Raw genomic sequence first — 23,806 nt, 5'->3', positions numbered from 1 at the left:
GAGTAGGGCTTCTATTTTAAGCCTACTCCAAAAACCCTGCAAAATGGCGCTAGGGCTTATTTTCGGGGAAACGCGGCATTTCTTTTGACGTCCTCCACACACACATGTACAATTCAGCTGAGTGTGTAGATGTTGTCCATGGGGAGAGAGGAGAAAGCTGCTGTCAGACACTTCTGGCAAAAAATATATATTCAGTTCACATTCTTTACCACAGCATACCACAGAACTCCCCATACACATTAGCCCACCGTTCTTGGCAGGTTCGGCCAACAATATACTAAACGGAAGACCTTCTGCAATGCAATTTAAGGCTACAGGCACATGACCGTACGTGTTTTGCAGTCCCCAAATTGTGGATCTGCAAATAAAAGGATGACGTTCCGTATGGCACCAGTCATGCACCTTTTTTTTTTTTTTTTTTTTTTTTTTTTTTTTTTTTGCGGGGCAACTGAACGGTCATATTAATGTGGATAGCACTTTCTGTGCTGTCTGCGTTTTTTGCAGACCCATTGAAATAAATGGGTCCGCATCCTATCCGCAAAAAAAAAAATGAACTGACACTGAAACAAACAACGTTGGGTTGCATGTAGCTTACCTGGATGAAAGGAAAGTCCCTCCAGTGATAGAAACCATGGGGTCAGATGTAAATGTGCATCATCAATCTGTGTTGTACTTGTTAATGGGCACAGTTGGAAACTATAGGGGTCATTTATCTGGCGCAGATTCTTTCGCATGCCATGTTGCGGCTTCCCCGCTCATGCCAGGCCTAAAAAAAGTGGGGGTGTCGGACGGGCTAGCAGGCCGTCTCATTCATCATTTTCTACGCCTGGTTTAGGCATAGAAAATAGTCTAAATGCATTTAGAAGTGGCGGTGGATCAGACGAAGTTATGTAGAGGCCGGTAAAGGGGTTATTAAGACCAGCGTCTTAATAAATATGCCCCTGTGTCTGTAAGTCTGGGACAGAATATGAGGACTGAGGACCACAAATTGTGTTCTAATAAATGCAGAGTCCTCCCGAGTGTCATAGGGAAGCTTTTCTAAATGTGAGGAAGTGAAGTCACGCTGGCAGCTGAAAGGTGTGCTACATCTGGCTCCATTTCACTACCTAAAATATTGCAATCGTAGTGTTTCATAGCATTTCATAGTGGTAAAAATGTATTTCCTGGAATGTGGTGATGCAGTTGCCGAGCACCATCATCTGGTTCGAGTCTTGACAAATTTCCGTTAAACATTCCTGTACAGTAAGAATATCCTGAGCAGCTTTCCTGCTGTGGTCAGCAATGCTTCACGTACAGCATGTATTTTATATTGAGCAAGATATTAGCAGGAAATGCACTCGACAACTCAATATACCTGGAGCTGGTTCATGTCACCAGACTATATGCTCTGGACGGCTCAAGGCTTCTCGCCCCCCCTTCCCAAACTAATCCTTTATGGGAGAGAAAGGCAAGGCAATCCTGGTATAAAGACTTGTCTGGAGAGATATGGAGCCTTGCACAGGCAAGGAAGACTGGTCTAGGCTGAGTTTTACTTCACTGACCAAGGGGCATGACATGCTGGTTTATGGTCCAGTCACACGTCGTAAGTGTTTTGCGAATCCGCAAAACACGGACACTGACAATGGGCATTCCGCAATTTGCGGACCGCACATCGCCGGCACTAAAATAAAAGATGCCTAATCTTGTCCGCAATTGCGGATAAGAATAGGACATGTTCTATTTTTTTTCACGGAAACGGACGCACTGATGCGGAAGTGCGGATCCGGACAGCACATTCCGGCCCCATTAACAATGAATGGGTCTGCACCCGTTCCACAAAATTGCGGAACAGATGCGGACCCATATTGCGGACGTGTGAATGGACCATTAATGCCACCATAAAATGCAGTGAAATTTGCATACAACATGGTATAGAGCAGGGGGAGCTGAGCAGACTGATTGTATAGTTTTCTGGGACAAGTTTTATATCTTTGCTTTTTCTATCCTTGGGCGTTCAGTGGGTGGTGGTATCAAGGATTGATGGCCTTCGCTGTACAAGTGCCCTCAGTCATTAATAGGACTGCCCAATGGACTCCCATGCTTCGAAAGAGCAGGCAGGGATTTAAATTAATAAATTATAATTGGAGATGAGCAAATCGATTCCAGCTAAGTGGAATTCGATCCGCATTTCTAATTTGATCCGCGCGAAGCCAAATTTTCTCGTGCTTCGTGGTAGCAAATAGTTTTGTGGGGAAAAAAAATTTGCCTCTTACTTGCAACGAGTCGGCTGCCACCATTTTGATTGAAGATCTCGGCCGAAATCTAATGCGTGGCAACGGGAGATTTCGCGCAGGATCTTCAAGCAAGGTGGTGGCGGCCAGACAGTCGCAAGCAAATGGAGGCGGTAAGTATGATTTTTTTTTTTTTTTATTTAATTTTTTTGGTAATTTTATACTGTATTAGATTACTCTCAGATTCAGCGATCATGTATAAACACAGCATCTGAGGGGTACAATGATGGGAAGCGGCGCTACTGCAGCTCCCTGTCATAGCACCCGCTACTTACCAAAAATACTAACCATTTTTTGTAATTTTTTTTTTTTTAAAGGGTTTCTACCACATCGTTTTGACAAATTAGCTGTCAGACACTAGCGATCCGCTAGTGTCTGCTCTACCAAACAATCCTAATATAATAGCTTTTTGTGCAGCCGTTTCCATAAAAAACAAACTTTTATTGATATGCTAATGAGCCTCTAGGTGCTATGCGGGCATCTTTTCAGCACCTAGATGCTCGGTCTACCTTCACAAAATGCTGCCCAGCGCGTCCCTCCAACCCGCCCATCTTCTCTGGAATGCGATCCTACCTCTGAGTCAGCGGATGAATTCTTGCGCCTGCGCCGTGCGCGTCTGTCTTAGGCGCAGGCGCAGTGAATGCCTGACCGCTCCCTGCATAGATATAGATATATATTATTATTTATTATTATTATTTATTATTCATCTACTCGTCTCCTCCTGCTCTGTAGCAAGCCGTGTACATAATCGCACTGCACTTTCATGGTGCCAGGTTCCCTTTATTATCATCTTCACTATTAAAACCCCTAAAGTATACCATTAGATTCTGGAATTTTTTTGCCAGGAATTTTAATTAAATCAAGACAAAATTAGTGATGTCTTGAACAGATGTTGGCAGTAAAACTGAGCTCAGTTATCTGAAGTATCTGATATAGTTTTAGTCAGAGCTCGGTCAGTGAAGTTGTCCCATATTGGACTCTATTTTTCATGGTTACCACTTGGGTGCATTGACATGCTTCTTAAAGGGGTTTCCTCAAATAAAACATTGCTATCCTAACTCCAGGATAGCTCTGTCCCCCTGAGGAACAACTCGAAACACGTGTTGGGGCTGGTGTTTGCGGTGCCTACTGGTTCTGAACATCTGTATCCCTCCATTGTGGCCTTATTACTTATGCCACCTGCATTGTAAGGAAGGCCCCTTTCTTCCACTGCTCTTCTCCACGTGGCCGTGCCTGATTATACATCTGTTTCATTCAAATCAGTGAGGCTAAGCTCCAGTACCAGACCCAGTGTTTGGGCAGTGGCGAAAGGCCCTTGGCTTAGGAAAACCCATAAGTTCTAGGATCTGTGAGAAATAAATATATGCTACTTGTATCACTATTTTGTGGCAGTCCACGTCTGGCTGCTTAGCACTGGAAACTCAACCCATAAAGCTCATGGCAGCTCTTGGACTAATATTGGGTAAACCCAGATGTACTTTAGGTGGAGCAGAGATGGGAGTCGTATTGGATTCCTGGTTGGTTGAGAGATCCCAAAGTCCTATCAGCCTCACAGGGAGACACGGCATCATAAAAGGCACATGGCAGGAAGGGTGAGGGCCCTGTAACAAATGTTGCATTGAGGCCCACAAGCATTAACTTATTCCTCTGCACTAATTTGAACAGTTGTCCCCAAATGTTTGTCCATTTTGTGAAGGTACCATAGTGTTTGGCACACTGCAATATTTAATAAATGAATACATGTACACCTGCTGTATTTGGATAAAGCCTATAGACATGTGACTGTATACTGATGTCGTCTTCATACAGTGATTATCGGATAAACTATTGTTTTGTCTCTTTTTGCTTGTAAGCTAAGAATGTGCTATGTCTTGTTGACCTTGAGTTCAGTGGCATCGGCTTGGTGCGGAGGAGCTTTCCTTGTACACACCGTCACTGAAGTATTTTACTTTCTGCTCTGAGGATCTCCATATTTTATGTGTCTACAGTTAGTTAGTTTTGGCTGATTTCCCAGACTAATTTCCAAAGAAAACTCGACTTGCTTCAGCACGATCTGAGCCTCTGCTCAAACTGCGGTCTTCATTTTTTTTATTTTATTTTAAGCACTTTGTAACCTTTTCTGAAGGGTTTACTATTTAATATCTAATGTTTGCAATGCAACAAGAAACTCTGAAAAAGCTGTTACTGACTTCTATTTGTTTGCTTCTGCAACAAGCCCCTGAGGAGCCGGAGAAGAGGATGGGAGTGGTAGTGGCCCTGATGAGGTGTTGTCACTGTTTAGTCCTTCAGGCCATTGCTTCCTGGGGTTTGGTGCACGTCGCAGTGAAGTGTAGATTGAAGAATGAGGTCAGAAGTAAATGTATTCAGTGCACATCCAGCAGCAATAAATATAAAGTGCATTTTCTTAAGGAGGTATGGTGGCTGGGTGGATGACAATAGGTTGGCACTAGCAATCACTTGTGGATATAGGTGTCCATTGTAGTACAGGCTTAATGTTAGTCTGGCCTAGCGATGGTTTAGGAGGTGGTGGTGTCTGAGCTGTTGTCCTTCACCTTGCAGCAGTGTCTGTAGAGCTGTATTTCGCTGATCACTCTGCTGTCTTGTCTCTCAAGTGTTGTCTTGATGCAGGATTAAGTTCTCACACTAAAAGAATATCTGGTTCCTGAGTTTCCCTCTGGAGTGTTGGTCTCACAGGGGAATAAGATACAGTTCCTGGGAGTGGGAGCTCTGATATGTGCTTCCTCACTCCCCCACTATCAGAACATGAACTCCCTCGACTCACAAGACTGGAGCTCCCCCTCCTGGCAGGAGGCAGGACCAGTCTACTACTAGAGGGGAGAGACAGGGTGTTTGTTTAGCCCTGTTCCTGCCAACCATTGGCAACTATTACTACCCCGCTGGAATAAATGGCATGACATAACCATACATTACATAACACAATTCCAGATACCCCCAGGTCTGTGATATTGCATTTCCTAAATGGAAAGTTAAGCAACTTTTCAAATGGCCTTCATGAAATGATTCCTACAATTTTGCTGTTGTAGAGTCTGTGAAATTCCCCTACATAGCTGGCTGTCCTGCAGATTTCACTGCTAATGCTCTGTTGCCTCTCTGCTCTTTCCCTCCCTTCTCTTGGTGTTGGAGATCAGCAGCAGCAGCAGCAGCAGCAGCAGCAAGGGAGTAGGTTATAGACCGCATATTAATGTGGAGTGGGGGAAACCATTGAAACCTTTAGGAAGGGCGGATCACAAATGCTCTACAGATTATTATTTTATTATATAATAATAATACCGTAATTAATTTTCTTATCCTGGAAAAATCCTTTCAAGAGGGCCTGTCGCCAAAAAATGCAATCTGACAGCACCGTGTTATAGAGCAGGAGATGGCATTGTGGGAAAAGATTCAGTAAAACCTGTAATTTATACATTTGGATCTCTGCCTTTTCTACCTTCTATGAACAGCATCTGTACCAGTGATGTGTTACCAGTGATTAGCGATAAGCCAATTTCTGCTTATGACATTAGTTGACACTTCATTTGTTGGTTAAAAGTGAATTGCGTTATGGATTCCGTTACCACGGACCATAACGCAATTCTATGATGGAATGCATAACTGGCTAATGAAAATCTTTTCATTTTTGGGAAAAGAAACATTAACTTCGGTACAATGTGGAGAACAATGAATATTTTCCTTAAACGTATTTGATTTGTGTCATCAGGTTGATTGGCAACACAACTATATCACTGAAGGAACTTGTTGGAGGAGCAGGTCGTTCCCTTCCCTTTAAAGGCTTGGCTCTGATGACTGACAAGGGGCAGCCCACTGGGGTAAGTTTGGGTTAGGTTCACATGGTGCAGGCTTTGAGGTGTTTATTCTCCCGGGAGCTGATCCTAAAGGGAAGAACCGTAAAAAGGAAGAAGGAATGATTACTACTTCTTTTTTGTATCTGTTCCTTGTTTTTGCAAAAAGAGAGGCTTGTGAGCTGAACCTAAAATGTTGTCTCTTAAAAAAAAAAAAAAAAAAAAAAAAAAAAGGGGGGGGGGGAACTTTTAAGGCCAGGGTCCCACATGCAGATTCTTATAGAAAAACTGGTAACGGATCACACAAGAGAAACAGAAATCCAGAGAGCCGTTCCCAGCGTGCACCCACCCCTTGTGAACCTGCTTGAATTTTTGCGGGCCATTCACACAGGAGCGGCATTAAAGGGTTTTCTGGTTGTGAGAAGTTTTCCCCCTATGAACAGGATAGCAGATAACTATTGGATTGGCGGGGTTCCTCCTGCTGGGACCCCCACCTATCGCGAGAATGAGGACCCCGTACCCATTATAGACCCCCGACATGAACTGAGCAGCAGGTTGAGCATGTGCTCTGCCGCTCCAGTCATTTCTATGGGGTTTCTTTGAAATGGCCGAGCTCTGTACTCTGCTTGAACTCCCATAGAGATGAATAGCGCAGCAAAGCACATGCTCGACCTGCCGCTCCGTTTATTTCGAGGTCCCTGAGGGGATCGGGGTCTGCATTCTCATGATTGGTGGGGATCCCAGCAGAAGGACCCCTATCGATCTAATTGTTATTACCCTTATCCCTTAACCTGTGGATAGAGGATAACCTGTCACAAACGGAATACCCCTTTAAACCAGTCTAAAGCTGATCTGTCTGCTCTCCTCACAGGTCTCTTATGAAATACTTACATTCCCGATAAAATGACAATGCTATTGGATTTATACTTGGAGTTCTACATTGTACGGTTACCTCTGTTATTCCTCTTGGAAGTATATGAACAAATTTGCAATTGGGTGTTACCATTTTCTTTGTCAATGGGGGGTGTCCTCGCACAGTCCGACACTGATTGTACTGAATGTGGACCGTGCCAAATCATGCAAGGACACACCCATTGACTAAAGGGAACGGTAACGCCCAGTTGTCAATTTAATTCTATATTTCCAGAAGGAATACAAAGAGCAACAGGAACGACACCAGTTTTAAGAAAAGATCCTCCAAAATTCTTATTTTATGGGAAAAATAAGTAGTTACTAAAACAGGCGTGTCAGGAGAGTGAGAAGTCCTCAGGTAGATATTATAATGTGAAGAGTATAGAAGGGGTAGTAGATGTTTTGTGGAATCCTGATGGTTGTCATTACCAGGACTTTTGTTAATCACATTGTCATTCTGTTCCTTTGCAGGCCACTATTGATTTAATAGTCTCCTATGAACCTCCGGCATCCAACAGCAATCCAAATGACCCAGGAGGGACAAATGTGCCAACAGATGCAGGTACAGTGATTGCTCTTCTATTATAGATTCCTGATTATTCTATTCACCCTTTTATATTGATACTGGATGCCAAGTGTCAATCACTGAGCCAACAGGGGGCGCAGCCCCTGAATTATCCAGTAACATTCCTTTTATCTAACATCAAAGGTAACGGATGAGATCAGATTATCAGATGTATTCCGGAAGTATATAAGGGTGCCTGTACACGATGTGGTAGCGTCACGCAGCAAGACTGCATGTGGTTGTGGGCCACACGACTTGTACAAGTACACTCGCGTTTGGGGCGGAACTGTCATGGATCTGCACAGACGGATCCATTCAGATAATACAACCGTCTGCATCCGTTCAGAACAGATCCGTTTGTATTATCTTTAACATGACCAAGACTGATCCGTTTTCTATTTGGTCAGATTGCGTCAGAGAAAACGGTTCTGTCCCCATTGATTTGCATTGTGTGTCAGAACGCATCCGTTTGGCTCAGTTTCGTCAGACAGACGCAAGCAGCGTTTTGGTGTCCGCCTCCAAAGTGGAATGGAGACTGAACTGAGGCATTCTGAGCGGATCCATTCCCATTCAGAATGCATTAGAATGCAAACTGATCTGTTTTGGACCGCTTGTGAGAGCCCTGAACGGATCTTGTAAACGGAAAGCCAAAACGCTAGTGTGACAGTAGACTAAAGCTCATGGAGACCTGTACAAGCCGCACTGCCAAAAATGTGGGAATTTTCTTTGACAAAACTCTTGATCTGTCATAGCAAAGTATCAAAGGTTTTGATCAGTTAGGCTTTGATTGCTGAACACCTCTCCTCCCCCCCCCATACTGATCGCTAGAATAAGGAGACAAAGTGCTCACATAGCGCACTCTTCCCTCTGCAGAAAATGAAGTTAGATGGACTGGAGAGTATATGGACCTGCCAGCGCTTCCCTCTCCTCCTTCTAGTGATCGGTGGAGATCTCAGCGCTCGGACCTCCACAGATCAAATCCTTTCCTAGGTCGCTATGACATATTGAAAGCTCAGTGACCCTTTAAAAACAAGCCTGTTTTGCGACACGCCATTCTAGACATGCTTAACGTTGATGTGCAGTGATTTTAATATTGATGGCCTATCCTTAGGATAGGTCATCAATATCAGATCAGTGGGGGGTTTGACTCCCAGCACCCCCGTGATCAGCTGTTAGAAGAGTTAGCAGCATTAGTGCGAGCGCTGCTTCTGCTTCAGGACTACCTACGAGTCATCCGCACTGCTTCATCCCATTGTAATGACACGCCACTGCAAAGGAGACAGAGCGTAAGTAACTTTGAAGAGGAAGTAGTGCTAGAACCAGCTCCACTGCCTCTTGAGACAGCTGATCATTGGGGGGGGGGCTTGTAGTCCACCCCCCACCAATCTGATATTGACCTATTCTCAGGATAGTCATCATCAATATTAACACTGCACAACCCCTTAAAGCTCAAGTATTAGACATGCGTTTTAGACTGTGGCTATGCGGCAGTAATTTAATGAACATTTCCACTGTTGTGGCAGTACAGGTGAAGAACATGATTCTTGTGTGCCTCTCCTCTACGGCCAAACCAAGGCAATTGACCAGAGCCCCCACCTGCCATGTCCCATGGTGTCTTCCTTGGGCCTCTCAAGCATCAGGGCATCTCTGCACTTCTTTATATCTACACCCTGATCTTGTGCATGGAATAGTAGTCAGATGGTCTATTATTCTTGGTGTTACTGTATGGGCGGGCAGGAAATCTCACCACCACTAACTTGTTCTTGTGTTGGCTTGTTTTGTTCATTTTATTGTGTGCTTACAAGGTCATGCGGCTGCCGGGCCATAAAGCAGTATGTGAGTTGATGGCCTGGAGCAGTCATTCTGTAGGTACAGCCGCGGTTTAGTGACTCATTTATCCTGTCTAGTGATCGCTCCCTGCTCCCGGCGCTCAGGCATTTCAAATATATGAAACTTTGTTCTGTGCATTTGCGAAAAAACAGATTGTTGTATGAGTACTGATTCATACAAAACGGTGTGTTAAAGGGTTCATTCTGCAGAGGTTTCCTTCAGGCTTTTTCATTATGTTTGGTGGCAAAAGTGGTGCAAAAAATGTGCTTTTTGTGATGCCGCCCTCTGGTCCGTATCCGAATGAAGAGCCCCTTTGGCTTGAAACACGTTAGCATATCCATGGAAATTCATTATGTATTTAACTTTGACCGAATACATTTTTGGTTAAAAATTTTCTACGAGGATGTTGGCCACTTTTTTTTTTCTATGGATTTGCAGTCTGGGGCCAGTGACTTTTTTTACTTGCGGTATATAGCACCAACGTATTCCGCAGCGCTTTACAGACATGTCATTACTTACTTTCCAGTTCCCTATCAGTATGTCTTTGTTGTTTTGGAGGAAACTGGAGAACCTGGAGAAAATCCCGCACACAGACTCCATGCAGATGTTGTCCTTGATTTGAACCCAAGGCACCAGTGCTAACCATTGAGCCACAGGGCTGCTGTGCAGAGTTACCCTGGTTTCACACCTAAGCGTTTCTCAAACGCGCGTTTCTGTCGCGCGTTTTTATGCGCGTTTTTTGTAATAGTAAACGCGCGTTTGACGCACGTTTGGGTGATTGACAGCAGTGTTGTCCAAAGAGTCTATGGCCCAAACGCGCGTCAAACGCGCCAAAAAAAGCTCCTGTACTTGTTTGAGCGTCGGGCGTTTTACAGCGCGTTCAAACGCGCTGTAAAACGCGAAAATGTGAACCAGCCCCATAGGGAAGCATTGGTTTTCATGTGTTGCGCGTTTTACAGCGCGTAGGAACGCGCTGTAAAACGCTCAAGTGTGAACTTAGGGTTAGGGTTGCTTGCCGGGACCTTTCGGAAGGCTTGGAAGTCCTTTTTTCTTTTTTTTTCTTGGAGCCTCCTAGACATTTTAGAGAGTATAGTCATAAAGGGGTTTTCTTCACCCTGTCCATATTTCCTGGTTTTTCTGTGTGTTGTGTTTTTTTAAATTGGTTGTCCCGTCTCTTCCACATGCCAATAGTCCTTTTTTTTCTTCTTTTTTTTTTTAATTATTATTAACCTTCGCCCCTCCCACCCCCCCATGGTCTGTCCCACCAAAAAGATCATAAAGGGAAGGTAATGATTATGCTAATCTAAAAAACAGTGGCCCTAATTTATCATACCTTCACTCTAGAATTCTGGTATCAAAAAGTCACAAAAATAGGGCTTTTGCACTTGTGCTAAATTTTTCTACTTTTTTTTTTTCTACTCCAGTTTTGTAATGAGGCTGGAAAAGTGGGCTTCACTCAAGATTTATCATTGAGATTTTTTTAATTAATTTTTTAAGTCTCAAAAAGTGGCAATCTCAAATCAAAGGAGGACTGAGTAGGAAAACTGGAGAAGCTTCTCTAGGCAAGTGTTAGGTCTAAGCATAGGACATATTTATAAAGTAACGTGAGACATTTGATCAATGTGGCATAGACTACAGCAAAACTGACTTCAAATTTTCCTCTCATGATAAATTCCCCCAGCTTGTTTTTGTGTTGAGGGCATTACCAGGGGGCTTCAAATACCCCAAGATTTAGGATGAAGCAAGACTCTTGATTGTGACCCAGATTAGAATATTCATTGGGGGATTATTTGGAATATAAATTAGTGGGATTTATTTGCCATTGATGCTGGATTAGGCTTTATTGTGTGACTGAATCCTTAATTGAATCCTTGATATGATGGATACCCTCTGTAACGGTAGCCTCACTGAGTTTTTTGTTTGGTTTTTAGGATAGGGTTTTAAAGTGGATCCAGAAAAAAGTTTAAATCCTTCCTTTTATATATTTCCAATTCTTTTCAAATGCACTTTTGGCTTTGGCTGAAAAACCTGCAGAAAAATCTCCTCCCAAAAAACACTGTTAAACTTTTATCCAGGGGGAAGATGAAAGATGACCCCTATGTGAGCTGTAATGTCAGCCATCTTGGTCTTTACCCAGTTCAAAGTAAGTGTGGAATCATTAGCTGAAACTACTGGCGGTGTGACCGTCTCAGGCATTGTTCTTTTCAGCAACCACAAGAAATTAACAAATTTTATTTTTTCCTAATGAAAGTCATGAGATGCATGTAATGCCGCGTTAATCTATAGTATGGCGGTTCCACAGATGGCAGGTGGTGAAAGGGCGTCCAGAGGCAGGAAACGGGCTCTGCATTTTACAGCGAGATAACAATGTTGTAGCTCTGTCTATGGCTATAATGATGCATTGTACTTTTATCCCATCTAGGGACCTTTTTTCCTGTCTTTGTAAATTTTTTTCCATAATCGTAAGAGGAAATATTTTGGAAATGACAAATTGTGCCCTCACTCGTCAACTGGTAGATGTTCCAGGTCTTTAATGAGCTTACTCTTATTATACTTACATGAGTGGCCGTGAAAGAAGAAAACGTAAAAATGTTTTTTGAAGCAACACTTTAAAAACTCAATAATTATAGAAAACACTTTAAAAATGTGTTTCAGTTTTTCTTTTCTGATTTTAGCAGAACTATGCCATTGAACATCTAATGCAAAACATTGCCGTTCTGTAGCATCCAGCAGAAAGAGCTAAAACCCCTATATAGATGGGTAACCCATTGCTGGGGAATGTTTCATCTGCAGGGTAATCCTCATGACAATAGCGGGTATAGAATTGGGATATCAGCATGCCAGCTGTATTGTTCTCTTGAGCCCAAAGAAGAGCATTGCATGGATTAGTGTAATGCATGATTCTCTAACTGAGTCACGAAAGGGAGGCCCACTGAAAGGGTCTGACTGAGAGGGTCAAGTGAGACTGTCTGCCATGCTAAAATTCCAGAGGAAGTTGATGGAGTTGTCGCATCTCACACATTGGTGGCATATCCAAGTGATATGACCCCTATGACAGATATGTCTAGAACAGGACCTCCAAAATGAAGCATTCCCAGCTATTTCTGGAACTCCCATAAAAGTAAATGGAGAGAGCAACACTCTAAATTCACCCCTATGGGAGTTCTGGAAATAGAGTCAGCACTCATGGGAGTGCTGAAAAAAAGCTGAGTGCTGACTCTGCCATTTCCAGAACTCCCATAGGGGTGAATTTAGAGTGTTGCTCTCTCCATTTACTTTTATGGGAGTTCCAGAAATAGCTGGGAATGCCCGCTTTGGCTCTTTTCAGAACTCCCATAGTAAATAGAGAGGACACCACACATGGGGCCCTATGAGATTTGTGTATGCCACTGTTTTCAACTTAGGCTACTTTCACACTAGCGTTCTGCTGTCCGCTCGTGAGCTCCGTTTGAAGGGGCTCACGAGCGGAGCAGAACGCTTCCGTCCAGCCCTGATGCAGTCTGAATGGATGCGGATCCGCTCAGACTGCATCAGTCTGGCGGTGTTCAGGCTCCGCTCCGCACGGCCAGGCGGACAACTGAACGCTGCTTGCAGCGTTCAGCTGTCCGCCTGGCCGTGCGGAGGCGTGCGGATCCGTCCAGACTTACAATGTAAGTCAATGGGAACGGATCCGCTTGAAGATGACACCATATGGCTCAATCTTCAAGCAGATCCGTCCCCCATTGACTTTACATTGAAAGTCTGAACGGATCCGCTCAGGCTACTTTCGCACTTAGAAATTTTTCAAAGTTATTAATGCAGACGGATCCGTACTGAACGGAGCCTCCGTCTGCATTAATATGATCGGATCCGTTCAGAACAGATCCGATCAAGCGCAAGTGTGAAAGTAGCCTTAGACATTTTTCAATGAATTCCTTTTTAAATGTTTATCGTCTGACTTTTCCTGTTACGACACACTGGCCACATTGTTATTAAGTGGTGACAGTTCTTCATAACGTGGGAAATATCTGCTTAGTTACTCCCCTTTCTCAACAAATGTCAATTGTGGACACTTGCCCAGACCCCCAAGGACTTGCCTACCAGGAACCAGAGAGTGGAGCATGTTAATCTCCTGTTCTGGCTCACCAGGTACTTTACCATTTAACTCATTAAAGGGGTTGTCCGGGTTCAGAGCTGAACCCGGACATACCGTTATTTTCACCCCGGCAGCCCTCCTGAGCCTGGCATCGGAGCATCTCATGCTCCGATGCGCTCCCGTGCCCTGCGCTAGATCGCGCAGGGCACAGGCTCTTGTGTTTTCAATAACACACTGCCGGGCGGTAACTTCCGCCCGGCAGTGTGTTCGGTGACGTCACCGGCTCTGAGGGGCGGGCTTTAGCTCTGCCCTAGCCGTTTTACTGGCTAGGGCAGAGCCAAATCCCGCCCATCAGTGCCGGTGACGTCACCGGGCTGCCTGTCAGCCCCATAGAGAGCCCGGTATGTCACCAGAACTCAGAAAAATGCCTTTGCCCTGTGCAATTTAGCGCAGGGCAAAGGAGAGCATCGGAGCATGAACTGCTCCGATGCTCATGTCAGGGGGGCTGCCGGGGTGAAAATGGGGATATGTCCAGGTTCAGCTCTGAACCTGGACAACCCCTTTAAGGTATTGTAGAGCAGTAGTTTTCAGGCATTGAATGGCAATATTATGTAGAAAATATATGGCAGTGTTATATGGGCTCTATATGATAGTATTATTTTTGATACCTAAAGGGGTTGTTTAAGATAAAAAATAAAAAAAAAAAGCTGGCTGCTTTTCTTCAAAAACACTGCCACTCAAATGTGTGCAGGTGCTAGGGACAGTATTTGGGGGGTACTATCTCTACTTGGGGAGAGAGCACCTTAATCGGTGTGAGGAGACTTATAGGCCATTCATGCTCCTCTGGAGTTCTGGGAAGAAAGAGATGTAAATGAGCTCTTAACAAGCTCTGCCTCTGATGCCAGCAGATGTAAGGCAGCTATCCTATAAGTCAATGTTCCACCCTTTAACTAGGCCTTGAGACACGACTTTGATATTAAATAAGCCAGCACCTCGTCTGCAGACAGCTGTTTCGGGGTAATTGGCCCTCATCAGTGCAGAGTATTGGGTTTACTGGGTGAGAGGTGCTAACAGTGATCAGGGTGGGGTGTAATAGGTATGCTCCGTGCCATGACTATGTAACGGTCAGCAGAGGAAGAGACCGTAGAGCAGGACTCAAGTACAGTGCAGCAGACAAGGAGGCTGAAGTAGAAACCGGCTTTATTAAAAGAGAACTCTAACTGCCGGAGAAGCAGATTTACAATATGAACAGCTTGAGAATTCACAATAAAGATGATGGAAATTTGCATAAAGAACACAAATGAATCGCAAACACAAGTACAGACAATAGCAGGCTACTCTCTTCTAGGTAGTCCTATCTGTCCCCGCTACCCGGGGTGCACCTCTACGGTGCACTAAACTAAATCCTATTCCACTATGTCCTAGCTCAGGTTAGCATCAGTGCACTCACAGTTCGGTGTCCGCACATGCAGGCAGGTACAGTCTGGGTCCCGATCTGGTTGCTTGCTTGCTTGCTTGCTTGCTTGCTTCAGCGTGGCTAAGCTCTGGCCTCTCTTTGTAGTCTCTGTAACTCTGGTTAGAGATAATCAGCAGCTCTGGACGTGTAATCAGGCAGGGCCTGGAATTCACTCACCGTTCCTCTGGTAAGTGCCTCACACTACAGCAGTCTCTCTTCTACACCAGGACACATCAGCTCAGTCAGAGAGCAAACACACGCAGGCAGGGAGAAATCACTCTAATCTTCCCTGTGGATCTCCCTCTCAGTGCACAGCGTCCTTCTTCCTGTGTACTCAGACACCTTCAGCCCAGGCTCTCTGCTCTGCCCGGGAAAAACACTTAACTCCTTGTCCTCTGGAAACAACTCCTCTCACTGTCCTACTCAGCCACAGTGGCCTCTGGTGGCTGGAGGGAAACATGACAGTCTGCTATATTATATGTGTTGGAAATGTTGCTGGATGATCAGGGCTGCCTCTTACATGCCTCCCCACTTAAAGGTGGCCGTCCTCGGCCTTGCTATATAGTCCATAGAAATAATGGTTAATGTAACTTTTTATACAGCAGTACAACATTGTCCACAATACATACAGGTGGACCAAATGAACTCATCAGCAGCGTACCTGTTTGGTGGAACCCCTGCAGTAAGCCTACTGGATCTCCGGAGGTCCTGGCTATCTGTTACGACCTGACTCTCTCCACTAGGAACTGCCAGTCTGGATTCATCCACCACAATAGGAGGTTCGGGTGTGTCCGAGGGCCCCTCTCCATTACGGGCTGGCAATGGTTCTGTGACAGTGCCTTCATCACCTGTAACCTGGGAGGCTTCTTCAGTGTTGGGAGCAGTCCACCAGTCTTCACCATAATCTCCATCAGAGATAACAAGTTCTGAGTATGGGGCAGGAGGAGGTGTCCTCTGAACAGGTGCGGGATCTTTGGACCGGCATGGCCGTAACATATTCCTATGTAGAGTCCGTGAAGCAAATTCCTCATTCTCAACCTGCACTTCGTAGACCGGACCATTAGGGTACACTCTCTTGATCACTTTATACGGCTGTACTTCCCAACGCTCACTCAACTTGCCTCTGGGACGTTTCTCTCGTACCAGTACCCGATCCCCAGGCTGCAATGGAACCTCCTGAACTGGAGGACGGTCTGTATGAGCTCTCTCCTGTAACCGCTGACCTGCCAACCGGCGAATGGTCTGGAGACGCCGACGGTGTTCTTTCACCCATGAGGTGGTTGATCGCTCTATTAGGTCTTCTGGCTGTTCTAGGTTTAATTCCACGATCTCTCGACCAGCCCTACCGAACAGTAACATGTATGGGGTGTAACCGGTGGTGGTGTGGACACGATTATTGTAAGCCCAGACTAATTCTGGCAGGTAGTCAGGCCAGTGTGCCCTCTTGTCTTCCTCTAGCGTCCTCAGCATTTGCAGCAATGTGCGGTTAAAGCGCTCACAGGCTCCGTTTCCTTGGGGATGATAAGGAGTTGTCCTGGATTTTTCAATGCCGTACAGTCGATGTAGCTCTTCAATCACTTTTCCTTGAAAGCACGCCCCTTGATCTGAATGGATCCGCTTTGGACACCCATAGACCCGAATGAAGTCTTGACAAATGGCTCGTGCAGCGGACTCGGCCGTCTGGTCCCGAGTTGGGGTGACTACTGCAAACTTGGAGAAGTGGTCGATCATGACCAGGCAATACTGTGGACCTCTTGACGATTGTCCCACAAGAAGATAGTCTATCATCAACACTTCCAGCGGTTCTGTGGTCTGGATGGACTGTAGGGGTGCTCTCTGTTCTGTACTCTTCGTGAGTTCACACACTCGACACTGTCGGCAAACTTCTTCAACTGTGGCCTCCAGTCGCGGACAATACACATAACGCTGCAGCCACTGGTATGTCTTGACTGGCCCGAAGTGAGCTCCAAACTCATGAGCCTCTTTGGCTATCTCCCGTGCCATTCTTCTGGGTATCACTACCTGCCACCTCGCCTCTAGGTCGGCAGGCTGTTGCCACTTGCGGAACAAAACGGCTCCATGCACTTCCAGTCTGTCCCATTGATGTAGAACGGACTTCATCTCGGCATCCAGATCAGTCCTTTCTTCTTTGTTGGGTTTCCTGCACTGGGTTACCCAGCTTTTCATTTGCTGCAGTCCAATGTCTTCATCTTGTAATCTGCCCCATTCTTCATTAGTTCTCCCCAATGCTTTGGGTAGCTTACGGGCCTCCCCACTTGTCTGGGCCGCGACTGTTGGGGGAGCGAACTTGCGGAAGTCAGGAGTTTCATCTTCTTCCTTTTGTTCATCCATATCCCCTACTGGAGTTTCAAAAGTAACCCTCGAGAGACCATCAGCATTAGTGTTCTCTGTAGCGGAGCGGTAGCGAATTGAGAAGTCATACTTTGCGAGGCGAGCCGCCCAGCGTTGCTCCAGGGCTCCCAACTTGGCAGTACCCAGATGGGCCAGGGGATTGTTATCCGTCCGTACGAAGATCTTAGCTCCTGTCAGATATCCTGCAAATTTCTCCGTCATAGCCCACACCAGGGCAAGGAGTTCCAGCCGGAAGGAACTGTAGTTATGGGGGTTTCGCTCCGTATCTCGCAAGGATCTACTGACATAATAGATCACCCTCTCATGTCCATCTTGTACCTGCGACAGGACTGCCCCAAGTCCGTAGAGGCTGCCATCAGTAGCCAAGATGAATGGTTTATCAAAATCGGCATAAGCCAAGATGGGGGCTGATGTCAGGGCTTCTTTCAGGGCCTGGAAGGCCTCTTCCTGCTTCTGTCCCCAGGGGATACTTTGGCCCTTGGGTTGCCCAGCCGTTCCTCTCAACAACTCATTCAGAGGGCCCGCTATTTTTGCGTAGTCTTTGATGAACCGCCGGTAGTACCCAGTCAGTCCCAGGAAGGCCTTCAACTCACGCAGTGTTCTCGGCACTAGCCATTGTCGTATTGCAGCCACTTTGTCTTGGGACGGTAGCACTCCGTCTTGGGACACCCTATGGCCCAGGTACTCGATCTCCCTCTTGAAGAGATGACACTTCTTTGGCTTTACCTTCAGGCCATGGGATCGCAGTCGCTCGAGTACCTGCCCTAGCCGATTCAAGTGTTCTTGAAAAGTAGCAGAGTATACGATGATATCGTCTAGGTATATCAGAGTGGCTTCAAAATTCAGGTCTCCCAGGCATCTCTCCATCAGCCGCTGGAAGGTTCCAGGGGCATTAGTCAGTCCGAATGGCATCCTGTTGAATTCAAATAACCCCATGGGGAGTATGAATGCTGTCTTTGCCTTGTCCTGCTCAGCCACTGGTACTTGCCAGTACCCACTTGCTAGATCCAGGGTGGAGAAGTATTTGGCTCGTCCTAGAGCCGTCAGAGACTCCTCGATGCGTGGCAGAGGATATGAGTCTCGCGCAGTGCAAGCATTCAACCGCCGGTAATCCACACAAAATCGAATAGTGCCGTCCTTCTTCTTGACAAGCACCACTGGGGCTGCCCAAGGGCTCTGGCTTCCCCGCACCACTCCGGAATCTATCATCTGTTTCAATAGCGTCTTCACTTCCTGGTACAACTTGGGCGGAATCTGTCGATATCTCTCCCGAATTGGTGGAGTGTCCCCCGTCGGTATATCATGTGTGATAGCATTCGTGCAGCCAAAGTCATCAGGCGTGGCGGGCAAACGCAGCCTGATTCTCCCACAGCATGGTTTCAACTGCTCGCTGTTGGTCTAAACTGAGAGCCTTAACATCTATCTCCATTTGATCCAAGATGGTTCCCCCATTCCATTCTGGGGTCGGCGCCTCTTCTGCACTGGCAGTAACTGCCAGGGTCCAACCAGCATCCCCTACCGGAGCTAGAGTCACTTCTCTCTGACTCAGGATTTCTCCGTGATGTAGGTACACACGAGCCAGTTCCACCCCTGGCGTCAAGGGAACTACTAGATATCCCACATTCACAGCTCTTATGGGTACTCGTCCATTCTGGACCACTCCCAGTGTCCGGGCCACCAGGACGTCCTGACCCAGCTCTCCTAGGCCTGTTGGTTCAACGAACACCTCCATGCCTTCAAGATTACGGAAAGTTCCCACGGGTAACGTCAGCACGGTCTCCCGACCCAGGGGGAAGGGTGAAGGTAGCCTTTCCTGGCGCTCGGATCGTTCCCACCGCCTGGTGTGCTGGTACACTTTTCTGTGTTCCACAAAAACGGATTAGCCGTTGAAATGCTTTCTGGGTAGGTTTGTGCGTGGTGGCTTGTTTCCAGTAACCCGGCCCCCGTTTGGTGAACATGATCTAATCCAATTCTCGCAGGATATTCATGCCCATTATCACCGGCACATCTTCCTTGAACGTTTTGGGGACCAACAAGATACCTTTCCGCCCCACTTCCTGTCCACATAGCCGTACATTCATCCACACGACCCCTGTGACAGGAATCTGTTGTTGGTTAGCCGCTGTAACCCGGACCAGTGTCTCTCGTTCTGGCTTGGCCAGCGCTTGAAAGTAACGGTAGAAGAATGACTCGGGCATAGTTGTCACCTGAGACCCAGTATCCACTAAGCAGTCGACAGGAACACCTTCGAACTCAGCTCGTATAGTGGGGCACCCTGCGACCAGGTGTTCGGAGCTTTGCTGGGTAACTTGGCTCTCCACCTCCCCTGCAGTACGCCCCACTACTGCAGGGGTCGGTAGTTTAACGGCGGCTCTTGGCGTCCAGCTGGATTATTCCGACACTCTCTGGCGAAATGTCCTAGATCTCCACACCGCCAACACTGTGCCCCTTGACGGCCCACTTTTTGCCTGCGAGTGGGAGGTGCCCTCAGAGCTTGGCTGGATGGCCCCACTGAAGGATAATGAGGGGCTTGATGGTATGGTAAACTAGCATAAGGGCATTCGGGTGTAGGAACCCACGGAGTCACCTGATAGGTTTGTTGTCGGGCTGGATAGGCAGCCTCAGTAGTATGGCGCGACTCTATCCGTTTCTCCAGGTGTGTCAACTTTTCGTGCATGGCACTCAGGGAGCTCTGCAAATCTTGTACCACTCTGACCAGGGCTTCCTCATTTCTTGTAACCCCGGGGGGTGTAACGGTCTGGGTCCGTATTACTCCAGAAGCATAGCCGTCTTCTTTGTTTCGCGTCACGGCCTCTGCTAAAATTTGTCGAAAGGTTAGGGTAGGGTCTACTCTGACTCGTTCCCGCAGAGCCTGTTTCAGGGGATTGCTGTAGAGCCCCAGAATAAATTGTTCCCGCAGTATCCGGTCTATGGGTCCCATGCCAGTAACCCCATCTGCCTCTTTTTTTTGTACCTCGGCCAACACTTCCTGTAGGGCTGTAGCGTACTGAGAGACACCTTCGTCTTCCCGTTGAATCCGGTAAAAAAACTTCGCCCGGAGGTGCCCTGCACTGGCTGTTTCCCCATATATTTCTTCCAGGAATCTCACCATCTCTTGCAATGTATTGCGCGTGGCTTCTGGTTGTAGGAGAACATTTCTTCGGGCCTCACCCTCGAGAGCGGCCAAAGCAATTTCTACTTGTAGTTCTGGGCTGACATTGTAAATCCTAACAGCACTCTGTAACCTTGTCACCCAGTCTGACAGTGTCATGTTCTGGCCATCAAATTTGGGTAGCAAGTTGAACAACGTGCCAATAGGAAGGGCCCTTGCAAGGGTTCCACCATTGCCTGAGGTACTCACATTAACATCATGCACATTGCCTTCAGCCGCCTCCATCTCTGTGACTGTACCCTGCTCGCAGCGCCACTTGTAACGGTCAGCAGAGGAAGAGACCGTAGAGCAGGACTCAAGTACAGTGCAGCAGACAAGGAGGCTGAAGTAGAAACCGGCTTTAAAAAGAGAACTCTAACTGCCGGAGAAGCAGATTTACAATATGAACAGCTTGAGAATTCACAATAAAGATGATGGAAATTTGCATAAAGAACACAAATGAATCGCAAACACAAGTACAGACAATAGCAGGCTACTCTCTTCTAGGTAGTCCTATCTGTCCCCGCTACCCGGGGTGCACCTCTACGGTGCACTAAACCAAATCCTATTCCACTATGTCCTAGCTCAGGTTAGCATCAGTGCACTCACAGTTCGGTGTCCGCACATGCAGGCAGGTACAGTCTGGGTCCCGATCTGGTTGCTTGCTTGCTTGCTTCATTCAGCGTGGCTAAGCTCTGGCCTCTTTGTAGTCTCTGTAACTCTGGTTAGAGATAATCAGCAGCTCTGGACGTGTAATCAGGCAGGGCCTGGAATTCACTCACCGTTCCTCTGGTAAGTGCCTCACACTACAGCAGTCTCTCTTCTACACCAGGACACATCAGCTCAGTCAGAGAGCAAACACACGCAGGCAGGGAGAAATCACTCTAATCTTCCCTGTGGATCTCCCTCTCAGTGCACAGCGTCCTTCTTCCTGTGTACTCAGACACCTTCAGCCCAGGCTCTCTGCTCTGCCCGGGAAAAACACTTAACTCCTTGTCCTCTGGAAACAACTCCTCTCACTGTCCTACTCAGCCACAGTGGCCTCTGGTGGCTGGAGGGAAACATGACAGTCTGCTATATTTATATGTGTTGGAAATGTTGCTGGATGATCAGGGCTGCCTCTTACAACTACACTGATCAGTGGTCTTCAAACTGCGGCCCTCTAGCTGTTGTACAACTACAAAAATAACCAATATGCCCTTACAGCCGCTAACTATAAGGGCAAGGTGGGAGTTGTAGTTTGCACTGTTGTAGATTCTGCTGGCAATTTGTCATGCGTTTGGTGACCGTTCTGCAGCTCTCAGAGCTCATGTATATGGTGAAAATTAGCAAAAGCATCCCCGTGACTGTCACCCGGGCGTTACGCGGTCTGGGTCTGCCCCGCTCCTGATGATTTCTGCGATGATTGGACAGCGTCAGAGCTAGAAGAGGACTCCACCAGAGGAGTGAAGCAATGGTTGCTGCCTCCATGGAAAACCACTCTGTATTAGTTTATAGCTCATGATGAATATCTGGAGCCAAATCTCAGAAACTAGGGGTCAAATCCCCACCAAACAAACACGGCAAAGCTCAGGTGGCCGACAGGAGTGCGGTAATGTGTCCCATTTATATATTTTTTTTTTTTTTCAGTTAATAAAAGGTCCTCTTTAAATTGAGCTGCTAATCTGAATTTACCCAGCAGGTCTTTGAAGGTAAAACAAAACCTCATTTTACAGTGGTCAGAACCTGTTCTTCAAGTTGGATGCAGATGATGCGTCACTATTTACTCGCTACCAACCATGTCGCTCGAGGTGTGTTCAGACAACAAGTAACGTCACCGTATACTGTTACTTCCCGGAATGACCTTCACCGAGTGATTATATTGTAAATGGCTGTCACATAGCCTGGACAATTCCTAATCTGTCTCTTGTATGTATGTGTAATCTGTTAATTTCGGACTGATTCACTCGTATAAGCAATGGACAACAATTACTAATGTCAGTGCAGCGAGACACTGTCGTAAACTGTGCCAAAATTTAGAGAAAATTAGGAGCATTTTTGGTGCAGTTTGGCACATCTAGCTCTCGAGAAATCCTCTGCACCGAGCTCAACAAGGGGTTTGGTTTCCACAACATTTAGCGCCACAATGCTGACTATTCTGTCACAGAATAGTTGGCATCAAGTTAGACAAAATGAGCGAGTACTTGTATTACACTGCACTTCTGAGACGACGTGCAGTATACTGAACAGGAAGTAGCGTTCAAAGGGAGCACCGCCTCCTCTTCAAACAGCTGATCAGCGGGGCTCCAGGTTTGGGACCCCTGCCCATCAGATACTGATGACCTATCCTGATGATGGGTGATCAATATAAACTCCTGTAGAACTCCTTTTAAGTGTGGGAAACCGTGGTAGGAGTCTACTTGCGGTTTAAGGTTTAGCTGCATCCAATGGAGCTAAACCGAGCATAGGATGGCGGCTTTTCGAATGAATAACCACAGAGGAAACTGTGGCGGATTTGGACATTATTGTATTCTGTTGTATGAACATGACCTATGTTTACGCTGTCTATAGGATTAGTAAATTTTCCACATTGTGGTGTTTTTTTTTTTCAAATGAAAAGTTGTGAAACAAGCCTTAATTCTGGGCAATGATTGAACTGATAAAATCTCTAATTTTTCTTTAACTCTTCAATGTAGCCATATAAGGGACTTTTTTTTATTTTATTTTTTTTGCCAGTCACCATGCAGTATAAGACAAAACCTTATCCTGCAGGTTGCTCCATTTTTTTTAATTTTTTTTTGTACTTTTTTACGGAATATTTTCTTTTGCCAGAACCCGTAACATTTTTATAAAGCCCCTTTTACATGACCATATGGCTGTAGGTCCACAAAAAAGCGCACCTGCAGTGTGAACTCCACATAGCAGTGCGGACCCATTGACTTGAATGGGTCTGCACTCCGCAAGATACTGAAAAAAATAAAACCTGTCATCTTTTGCTGAGTAGAGGCACAGACTCGGCAGCCCTTCTGTGTCCTATCTTTTGCCGTGGATTGTGGATCCATTCAAGTCAATCCGCGGTCAGCAACACTGGCACGGCGGTCATACGGTTGTGTGAATGGGGCCATATGATTAGCCATAATTTTTATATTTCAGTCACAGTGCTGGCCTACTTTTTGTGGGTTGAGAGGTAGTTTTGGTGCACATACAGACTTTTGATAACCCTTTTTTTTTTTTTTTTTTTTAGCTTCACATTGTAAGTGTTTTCTAAGGTCTTACAGTTTCGAACCAGATTTGCGCCTGCCAACTATCGCTCTAAAGTGAGACTCAAGTAGTCCACCCATTCTTTTCCACTGCATTCTTTCTTTTTGGCTTTGCAGGCCATGTGCCAACCTGGG

General features: G+C 46.2%; 1 protein-coding gene across 8 annotated transcripts in view; it reads left to right on the top strand.

Annotated features, from left to right (window-relative positions):
- MYOF (myoferlin) overlaps positions 1–23,806 on the top strand; it is a 187,964-nt gene that overhangs the window by 54,845 nt on the left and 109,313 nt on the right. For all 8 annotated transcript variants that reach the window (XM_044297273.1, XM_044297274.1, XM_044297272.1 and 5 more), the window contains exons 4-5: positions 5,989–6,097; positions 7,454–7,544. In XM_044297273.1, coding sequence (XP_044153208.1) covers positions 5,989–6,097; positions 7,454–7,544 — 200 coding nt within the window. The remainder of the gene's footprint in view (positions 1–5,988; positions 6,098–7,453; positions 7,545–23,806) is intronic.

Source organism: Bufo gargarizans, chromosome 6, assembly GCF_014858855.1.
Source record: "Bufo gargarizans isolate SCDJY-AF-19 chromosome 6, ASM1485885v1, whole genome shotgun sequence".
NCBI classification, from domain to species: Eukaryota; Metazoa; Chordata; class Amphibia; order Anura; family Bufonidae; genus Bufo; species Bufo gargarizans.
The sequence above is the reverse complement of the archived record's forward strand: the minus strand, read 5'-3'. Positions and strand labels throughout refer to the sequence as shown.